At 40.4% G+C, this 10,329-nt stretch overlaps 2 protein-coding genes across 3 annotated transcripts; one reads left to right on the plus strand and one right to left on the minus strand.

Moving 5' to 3' along the window:
• Nucleotides 1–505: 505 nt before the first annotated feature.
• Nucleotides 506–3,160, plus strand: LOC112198186. Its single transcript, XM_024339263.2, has 2 exons — nt 506–769; nt 2,902–3,160. The coding sequence occupies exons 1-2, from the start codon at nt 602–604 to the stop codon at nt 2,947–2,949; spliced, it is 216 nt and encodes a 71-aa protein (XP_024195031.1). The 5' UTR covers nt 506–601; the 3' UTR covers nt 2,950–3,160.
• A 1,694-nt stretch (nt 3,161–4,854) lies between these two features.
• Nucleotides 4,855–7,808, minus strand: LOC112201002 (F-box protein At5g07610). Of its 2 annotated transcripts, none has more exons than XM_024342008.2 (3): nt 7,530–7,808; nt 6,436–6,616; nt 4,855–6,347 (listed from the first exon to the last, which is right to left on the minus strand). In XM_024342008.2, exon 3 carries the CDS (start codon nt 6,318–6,320, stop codon nt 5,049–5,051), a length of 1,272 nt encoding a protein of 423 aa, XP_024197776.1. In that variant the 5' UTR covers nt 6,321–6,347; nt 6,436–6,616; nt 7,530–7,808; the 3' UTR covers nt 4,855–5,048. The 2 variants fall into 2 exon arrangements, with proteins under 2 accessions (XP_024197776.1, XP_024197775.1); XM_024342007.2 differs by having other exon boundaries at nt 4,962–6,347; nt 6,484–6,616; nt 7,530–7,802.
• Nucleotides 7,809–10,329: the final 2,521 nt, after the last annotated feature.

The following is a 10,329-nucleotide window of genomic DNA, read 5'->3' on the forward strand; positions in this document are numbered from 1 at the left end:
CGGTGGCCGGATTCCGGTCATCGGTCAACCGATTCCGGATTCCGGTCATCGGTCAACCGATTCCGGATTCCGGTCATCGGTCAACCGATTCCGGTCACCGGTGGCCAGATTCCGGTCACCGGTCACCAGCCACTGGTCATCGGAGCACAGCAAGGTAGAGGATGACTTTTCTCTCTAAGTGAGAAAGAAGGAGAGGGCAAAAAAGTCCCAAAAAGAATAAAAAAAGAATTAATTGGGTAAAGGGGAAATAATCCCTTTAGAGTGTTTTGGATAAATGAGGTTAAAAAACTATTAGTGGGTAAATTTTAAGCTAAAATTGGATAAATGATCATTTCCTCTTTTCTCTTTATCATACAACAATTAGTAAACGACTACGGGAGAGTCGAACTCATGACCTCTCTTTTTCAACTAGAGTTAAAAATGCAACTACGCCATTGGCCCGTAAATACCAAATACAAAAATAAAAAAAAATAACCAGTAGCATTATTTCGCAGCCAAACAGCAGATAGAGAGCTTTTAGGTGAGCATCGCAAAGACGCAAATTACAAAGGCTACAAACTCTAGAGAGAAGGGCCAGCAAGCAGTGAAATAGAAGAAGAAAATGGGAGGAGGAATGGAGGCAAACAAGAACAGGTTCGTGGAGGAGTGGGGCGCGGCCAGAGAAAATCTCGAGCACAACTTCCGGTGGACTCGCCGCAACTTCGCCATCATCGGAATCTTCGGCATTGCTATCCCCGTCCTAGTCTACAAGGGCATCGTCCGAGAATTCGTAATTACTCTCTCTTTCTCCTTTTCCTCAATTGGTATTCAACGTATTCTACTATGCTTTCAGATCTCTCTGTCATTACGACTCCTGGGTTTCGAAATTTTGTTCAATTTTTTTCTGGGTTGTTTGACTTTCTGGTGAAAGAATTGGTCTTGGGGCAAATTATGTTCTTTTTTGAGCAATAACAAGTATGGATTGGATTGCTTGATATGGATTTATCCCATATTGGTTTTACAAGTAGTGTAGATTCTACATTTCTGAAGGGTTTAGGGTTGTGATTAAAATCGTTTGGCACTCTTTAAAGGCTATCGGATTCTGTACTGTCCTATAATTTAGGGTCTACATAGTTAAGGAAATGGACTGTTTTCATCATGAAAGGTATTCTGCCAGTTAATGCTTAATCTTGCTATTTGAGACTCCTGCTAAAACTTATGTTGTTGAGACCTCTAGAACTAGTTTTAGACCTCGTGGGAGGTTTTCGTCCTTGTCTTTTTTAACCATTCGCACAGTACAGCCTAAATCTAGAAGCTTTTTGTGTGTTGGATGAGGAACCTGGAAGTGTCATGGGATTGCAAAAGATGGGATTGGGAAAGTGATGGGATGAATTGTGTTAGGACTTATACAGTTATTTTGCTGGTGATGGGATGCTTAATTATCGGATTTCTAATGTCATATTAGGATATAGGTTTAGTAACAATGAATAAACACTTCGACAGATACTATATAATGTGCTAATATGAAAGATAAACACTTGAAGAGAAGATGACCCTTTTACACCAAAATTCAAAATCCTTTGAATTTTGCAAGTCCCATTTTTCAATTGCCTACTCAGGTACTTGCGGATTTGGGATTTTAACTACCACGTAAACCTTCAATTTCATAATGGAGTTTCACATCCAAACTCATTAAGAAGATGCTCTAGCGGAGACAATGGTGGAGAACCCATGGTCACTCTGTCATATTAAAGAGCCGATATGTTCTAGTTTCCTCGGGTTTTAATTCTCTTGTACAGTCGTACATTTCTGCTGGAGGAATGTCAATTAAATTTCTCTTCGTCTGGAGCCTCTGTAAGAGATCAATGTAGATAGTCAATGAGGTTTCTGTGCGAGAATAAACTTTTCTGCAGATTCAGGGGTTTGAGGGTCGAGGGTGATTTAGATAGCTTTTAGCTAATATAATTGTTAGTTCCATGGCTTTATTTCTTGTTTTCATTATTTGGCCTTTCTTAATTACTTTGCTCTTAGTTGCTTGCTTTGTTATGGTATGGGCGCTTGTGAAGCAGTTTTCTCTTTTCTTTGAAAGTGGAATCATTGATGCCAGGAAATGTATTCTTGTTCATTATTTCAATTGTACCTTTTGATTAGCAATAAGTTGCCAGATTACCTAATACCTTTCCTATATAACATTTCCTGATATCTGTTGTAAAGTTGTCACTTTCTCCAACTTCAATTTTTCCTGCCAACATACTGGTAGTTTTCCTGTTGGACACTTTCCTCTCAATCTCATATTAGGCACTTCGTTCATAAAGTCCATTACAGTAAATATGATTTCTCTCGAAAAACTTCTTTTTCTCCAATAATATTTCTTTAAGACGCAGTCTCTCCCTTCCTCTCTCTCTCTCTGTCATACATTTTATTTTCTTCATTGGAGCTTTCTGATTTTCTTAGTTTACAATATCCTATCCAATTTTACATAATACAAAGAAGTATAGATGTAAAGGTTCTTTTGCTAAATGTAAAAGTTTGAAGTAGTCTCTGACACACACACACACTTTTTTTTCCTTCATTGGAGCTTTCTGGTTTTCGTAGTTTGCAATATCCTATCCAATTTTACATAATACAAAGAAGAATGGATAGATGAAAAGCCTTCTTTGCTAAATGTAAAAGTTTGAGGTACTGAAATTTTTTTATTCTGTTTTGTGGATGTGATTAATCATAAACAATAGATGTTTTTACCTCTTTGTTTTTCTTTTTAATCAATCTCGATTTGTTTTATTATCCCTAAGTTCACATGGCTGCCTTTATAGATTTTGGTCTTTTGTAACACTCTTAGTTGCTGTTACTCGTCGTATTCACCGGCTGTTTCAGTCAATGAACCATTTTGCTTGCTAACATTTTTCATTTCTATGGTGACAGCATATGCAAGATGAGGATGCAGGCAGACCATACAGGAAGTTTCTGTGAGTACTGAGACGGTGCTTCACAATAACTGTGGGACTAGTCATAGAAGGTTCTCTACTGGACCCACAGATTTTACCATCCTTGTATGGGAAAGCATTTCCTTTGTTAATGTCAACGTTCATTAAACATAATGTTATGTGAATTTGCCTTTTATTTTGGGTTGTATTTTTCTGAATACTGCACAATCAATGGTAAACTTCTGCTTTTACTAGTATTTTGTCCAGTTTAAGTTTGTTGATCCTTATTTCAGAGATATGACCTCTCACAGTCACTGACATACACAGAAACACATTCCCACTATCTATCCTCTGATTTTGGTTTGATTCCAAGTTTAATTGAAATTTTTGATACCCTATGCACTACACAAGCTGACATCATATCATTTCATTTTAGGGGCTGTGACCACTTACCCATTTTCAGCTTAAAAATTGCCAACCTACTCCACCAAGAGTTTTTAAACCTCATTTACTCAATTTAACATCCATTGACAGTTTTGCCCGTATTTTAATTAATAAATTACATCTCTCTCTCTCCCTTCCCCCTCTTCGATCTATTCTCTCTCTCCTCCCCCCTCACCGGAGACTTTCCTTCTCTCCTCGCCAGATCGTCGTCCACCTCGTTCCATCCTCGCTGCGCAGAGGAAAAACGTCACCCTCTCCAATCATTCCCTTCTCCATGCCGGAATCAAAAGCCCAGACGCAGATCGAAAAATTCTGATCGGATCCAACCCATATCGGGTCAGATTGCGCTGAGCCAAGCAACGTCACGATGATCCCATCAACTCCAGTCCACCCCCGAACTAGCAACGCCACTCTACGCCGCCGACAGCCCTGAACTCGACGTGGACAAGATCATTGACGCTGGTGGCAAACTGTTGATGGTGGAGTCGGACTCCACAACAGATCGAAGGACTTGAGGAGCGAGCGGACTCGGTGGCCGATGAGTCTGATTCGGATTCCGCGAGGGCTTGGGTGTGATTCACTCTATGCTCTACCATCCCACCGATCCCCTGGTCCCAAATACCCCAGCCTCCAAATCGTTGCCGGGGAAGCACCAGCGAAAAAAAGCCGGTCTCACACTTTGGTGGGTGCCCAAAGCACTTTTTTTTTTTTTTGGGTATACTGTGAGCAGAAGGCTTATAAGGAAGGAAAGAAGAATGAAGAATGAAAAAAAAAAGGTTTTATTGAGGAGTTATATATGTCTATTGCGGGTCAATAATACAATTATTAAGGGCCAATAATAAGATTATTGGGCAATAATAAGATTATTACGGGGCAATAATAAGATTATTTATTTCGATAAACCTATAAAGACTTTCAAAATTGTAAACATCTTCATTTTTCATTAATTATTGATCCCTAATAAACTTGTTACTAGGGGGCAATAATATGATTACTGGGTATTATTGGGGGGTAATAAAATTAGACGCAGGAATCCGGTCACCGGTCCGATAGCCGAATTCGGGATTCCGGTCACCAATCCTCGGATTCCTGTAACCGGTCTCCAGATTCCAGTAATCGATTGCCGGATTTCGATCACCTGTCTTCGGAGTCCGCTGCGGGCCACTGGTCACCGGAGCACAACAAGGTGGAGGATGACTTCTCTCTCTATGTGAGAAAGAAGGAGAGGGCAAAAAAGTCCCCAAAAAAAAAAAAAATAATAAAAAAGAATTAATTGGGTATTAGGGAAATAATCTCTTAGAGTGTTTTGGATAAATGAAGTTAAAAAACTGTTGGTGGAGCAAGCGGGCAATTTTATTGTTGAAATTGGGTAAATAATCATTTCCCCTTCATTTTATCTACCAAAAGCAGAATTATAATGAAGTGGTAGTCTGTTGTTTTAGTGGTTTGATGGAGGTGATTGAAACCACATGTTAAGAGCATTAAAATCATGAACAAGAGCTTTTTCATCACAAAGAATGAATTTCATTAGTGCAAAAGCACTCTTCCATGTACTTCAAATCATTGAAGTTGTAGGTATGAATCATGCTTATTGCTTAACATAAACAACAATGATACTGTTTGGCAAAAGCCAACTCTCAACTTTAACAAGATGAAACAATTACATACACAAGCAAAAGAGCTGCAGAGAGTTTATGCCCTTTATATGGGAGACAGAGTCTCTATGAATGGAAAGGCGTCTGTATAGGAATGGCGGAGCTTTAAATCGTGAACAGCTTCCCGAGACAGAACAAAACCCGTATGTCTTTTAAGCGTCCCATCACTCAAATTGCAGGAGACAACTATACATTCCATACCAAACATAAATACCACCGCCTCTGATTCCCCTTCCTTTTCTCCACGAGTAACTCTCAGTACTGAAGCAAGGGACAGGTCGCTGGAAAAGCCACACATACCACGGAGTGTAGCTCTTATGGTGTCAAGATTGATATGGTACCTCACTGACCATACAGAGTAATCTTTCTCCAACTCAAACACATCGAGTTCTAGAATAAAGGTTGTTGACATTACCAGATGCAGATGGCCTCGAGACTCCCCAAAATAATTGACAGTTCCATATATCGAAGACTGGGGCATAGGCATTGGGTTCAAGCACTCTTTGTCCACATCAAAGTAAAGAGAAGTCTGCTGGGAACTATACCAGTGAATTGCTCGCCTGCAGAACACAGGTTCATGGAAGTATATTGTCCTGGGTGCATTAAAAGATATTGAAGATGGGTTCCAAGTTTTGGTCTCAGAATTATATAGGTGAAGTATATAAGTATCCAGATTCTTCCGAAGTACACACACTAGTTTGAAGTACGGTGAATGCAAAGGATCAAAAGCCAGATTTAGAGCAAGTATGCGGTACTGAAAGAAAGGAAAAGAAAGGGTCTTGAATTGCCTGGTAGTGGGATTGCAGACGTAGAATCTGAAACCAGAATAATGGATTCTTGTTTGACTGCAGGCGTTTGAGATTGTTGGGATAACATGCCATATATCTGGCAAGAGAACATCATCCTCTGTCTGCGTGAAGTCATCAGAGTATTTGAGTTCATAATTTGGATCATTTTTTAGGTAGGCCGAAGAACACAAGAGCAAACCATTACAAGACTGTAGGATCTTGATCCGAGGGGCACCAAGGTAGCTCAGATATGGAGGGGCAGTGAGTTCAGAGGGATTATTGTGTGTCAGAGGAACATAGTGGAACTCCGGAGTGTGCAAGTAATCATTGTTTAAGAGTAGGCCAGAAGGGGAAGTGATGCCTCTCCAGCGGATGTGGGTGACAATGAATTCGGGGCTGGAAATGAGAGAAAGCCACTGTTTGGACACACATTTGAAGCAAAGGAGGGATTTTGGGGGTAATCGAACAAGGATTTGGGATAGAAGATCTTCGTTGTTGGCAATGTCCGTGGCTGATGATGAGACTGACATCACTCAAACTAAAAGAGTTACGACTTTCTGTAAAACAAAAGAAAATAAACAAAATAACAATTAGAAGAAGTTGGTGGAAAGTGAGTAAAGGGAGCAAACAACCATTTATACAGACCAATTCTACTGCAGCAAAGGGAAAAGAATCAGTATACAGTAATATTACACATTCTGGCAGGTCTTCATTGTCGTCCTCCCAGTCCCCAGTTTTAATGGTGTGTGGTTTATCAACGGTCTATCGTGTTCTGTACAGAACTCTGGAAGTTGTATTATCTGCTGTCTAACTCCTATTGTAAATGCTGCAAAGAAAGAAAATTCCACGAAATCAACAATCAATACATTCATTCTGAGTTTCAACCAAACAGAAACTTCTGATTTCTGAATTTGAGAATCCACAAATCAGATATCAATCAAAGCTGAGACTGAGAGAATGGGATGAATAGGAGTCATCCACTCCCGCTGAGCTGTCAACATGGCTCGCAATGGTGACTGCTCTTTCATTTGTGTACATAAAACACATACATGGGATATGTTATTGAGCAAATTTACGGTTCTGAACACAGCCGCTCTTAATCCACTGCTCAAGATTAGATAGAGCCATCATTGGAGTCAAGTTTCAGCATTATGCTCTATACACAACCTCTCTTAGCAACAAATCCAAACTAAAAAATTCACTTCACTCTCCATTCGAAAGATGAAAACTACAAGCTGAGAATGCATTTTTACAGCCTAAATCTCAATCTAACAAATATGCACGATCAGAAATACATTATTTTTCACACAACTAAAAGATTTCTCAGACCAAGAATACCAGTGGTATGAAACAAAACTCTTCAATTTCAATCTCCAACATAGCAGATCCCTAGTTGGGCTCTTCTAGAAATACTGAGATTAGGCAAAGATAACGGGATCATAGTAAAAAGAATTGGGTAAACTGCATATGGTGGGTAGTAGTAACTTCAGTTTTATTTAGCTGATTTTTGCCGTTCAGATACAATACCCTTCATAATTCAAACATCAAATCCACAAACAGACACAGACCCAAAAGCTTATAAGCATTGACAGACCCAGATTCCTACAATGTTTTGCAGAGTATAGAGATATTGAAGTTGAAAATGCCAATCAGATGAAAACACAATCTGCAACGATCAGTCATCATCGTAAACAAGTATAGGCAAGTAGTTGTGCAGCAGAGCAATGAAAGAAATTTACCTTTGAAGCAAGTAGCAGAACATGAGATGAAGACTGCCAAGAGTCCATGAATTGGGTCTGACAATGAGAAAGGGGAAAACAAAGCTGGAAGAAGGATCGAAATGCGGAGAAGAAAACAAAAACTTCACATAAGCCAAAATTTGACACCGAATCAAGTTTTTTTTCTTTTTTTAATCGAAGACACCCAATCAATGTTGTTTTTAATTTATAACATAAATTCGGTGAAAAATAAGAAGAAGAAGAAGGCAAGCTTGAATATTATTATTGGGAATAAATGCAAACTTGAGCAACAATTCAGTCTTCGACCAACTTGTTGATAGATTGACATCGAATTCTTAAAGTGAGATGCGAGTTGTGGTGGCATAGCTAAATAATTTTTTAGTTATTGGTTAGTTCAAATGTTGTCGTAGGGAGTTTCAATTTTGTAGTCTAGATGGTTTTCAGTAGAGATAGTCTTCTCAGTCCTAGTCGCGGTTTTGCTGTGTACTATGGATACAGTATTGCTCATGGAAATTGTTAGCGTGAGTTATGGCATAACATTAGAAATGTAATGTGTTATACCGTAGTTAGTAATTACATATTCTATGTGTGGTAGAGAATAGAGACGTAAGTCAGTTGTATTCTTGTAATCTTCTTTATATACCTCCACTATGAGATGAATATAGTGTCAAAAAATTCATTCTTGTTCAAGTAAACTCTAATTTGTGTTTGGCCCAAACTCTAGGTTACTTGACATAGTGGTAATAGGGTTAAATTAGAAGGATCTAGATTCCTATTCAATGCACGATTACTTTCCTTATATGATTGAGATTCTATACATTGTAATCATTTATATAAAGAGTCCCCTATTATCAATGAGTATAGACAGTGATTTCCTCTCAATTTCAGTTTCTCTACAACACGTTATCAGCACGAAGCCCTAACCCTGAAACCCTAAAATTCATAGCCTTCAAATCCCAGGAACCACCGCCGCCCACCTTGAATCTTTCACCTCTAGGAGCCCAGAACCGGCTGCGCTGTCCCCACAACCAGCCAGAATCAACCTGAACCGGCCACTAGAAGTGACTGAACCGGCCCCCAAGAAGAATTCGTTGATCTTCTGCCTGATTTCGCATCCTTCCCATCCACCGATCACCGCCACCTTTTGTCAGAAGCTGCAGCGCCACCCCAGCATCCGGGAACCGGTGACAACTTTCTGGGAACCGGCCGTCAAGACCCCGGACCGACCAATAGAAGCCCTGACGTTCTCATTCCGGTCTGCATCTGCCTCCCTCCAGAAAGAAGCCTAGCCCAGAGAGATCAAGCCTCGGCCCAGAAGCAACTGTGCAGCCTAGGCCCAGTAGAAGTCAGAAGCCCAGAAGCCTGAAGCTCACTGACGTCAGCCCTGCGTCATCAGCCACGTCAGCGTCCAGTCAGCCTGCCACATCAGAATCAGACCGCCACTTCAGCACCTCGGTCAACTCCAGTCAATCTTTTTCCGGCGACTTTTCTGGTCAATTTCCGACCACTTTTTCTTGTCAAATTTTCTAGCGACCTATTTCGAGATATTTTTTTACTAAACGGTCCCTTATTTTTTAGAGTTTTTAAATTTAATTTCTCCTCTTTTTCGGGGACTTACAACCTCCCTTCTTCTACCCACCTTTCTTTATCATAGGGGAGACCAAATTAAGCCGAACTGTGGGAGTTTGTGCTCACTCCAAGCTTGGAGCTTATAGAGTTCTCCAAACTTAGAGTTTGTTGAGATAAAACGATCGACCGCAAACATCATTGTTTCGATCTAATCCAACCCCTCTTGGAATCGAATTTCTTAGAAGCGACTACACTCGGAAATTCCTAATTTCTTGGAAGCGACTACGCTCAGAAATTTTATTCGTTTTCGTGGTAGCCTTTTTCGCTCCGAAACTAACCCTAATTTCTTGTTCTCTTTCAGGATGAGTAACCTGAACAAATTGGACTTTGCTCCATTGGGAACAACTGGCTCTGAATATCACAGGTGGGTTCGTGATATCCACCAGCATCTCAAGGCCGATAGAATCTTGGATACGATTCTCGAGCCTAACCAGGACGTGCTAACTGTTGAGCAAGCTCAAGCTTTGGAAGCAAATATAGCAGCCTTAGAGGCAAATAAGGCGAAAGCTATCATCCTAATGACTCGTCATATGGATGATTCGCTCTAGTACGAGTGTATGAATGAAGAAGACCCCAGAAGGTTGTGGGTCTCACTCGAGGATAGATTTAGCAACGTCCGTGACTCCCTGCTTCTAGACCTAGAGGTGAGATGGCATAGCCTCCGCTTCTGTGATTTCAAGTCAGTCCTTGACTACAACTCGGAAGCACGTCGCATTAAATCCTTAATGGAATTCTGTGGTAAAGAGATCACAAATGCGATGTTGATTGAGAAGACTCTCTCTACTTTTCCCGTCTCTGCATTGGTGTTTGATAAGAACTATCGAATCGATGTTACTGCAAGACGAATCACAAGGTTTCATGAGCTCATTGGAGCTATGAATGTCACTAAAAAGTATGACAATATCCTTGTGAAGAACTATAATTCGAGATCCATGGGAACATAGCATATTCCGGAATCTAATTATAGTCGCGCCCCTAAGAGAAGGCGCCAAGAGCGAAACCCTAACCTTAGGGATACTTCAGGATTTTCTGGTCCATATAATCGCTCTACTTAGGAAGATAATAGCTAAAATAGGCGAACACGGAACCGAAGAGGTCAACATGGCAAGAGAGAAGGAGGCAACGCCTCTGGCCATGTTCGTGGCGCCACCAACACTAAGAGCCATCTAAA

This window comes from Rosa chinensis, chromosome 4 (assembly GCF_002994745.2).
Source record: "Rosa chinensis cultivar Old Blush chromosome 4, RchiOBHm-V2, whole genome shotgun sequence".
In the NCBI taxonomy this organism is placed as follows: Eukaryota; Viridiplantae; Streptophyta; class Magnoliopsida; order Rosales; family Rosaceae; genus Rosa; species Rosa chinensis.

Coding starts and splice junctions, on each gene's coding strand:
- LOC112198186 (XM_024339263.2), top strand. CDS start 602: ATGGGAGGAGGAATGGAGGCAAACAAGAACAGGTTCGTGGAGGAGTGG. Junction 770..2,901: donor AGGGCATCGTCCGAGAATTC/GTAATTACTCTC, acceptor CTATGGTGACAG/CATATGCAAGATGAGGATGC.
- LOC112201002 (XM_024342008.2), bottom strand. CDS start 6,320: ATGTCAGTCTCATCATCAGCCACGGACATTGCCAACAACGAAGATCTT.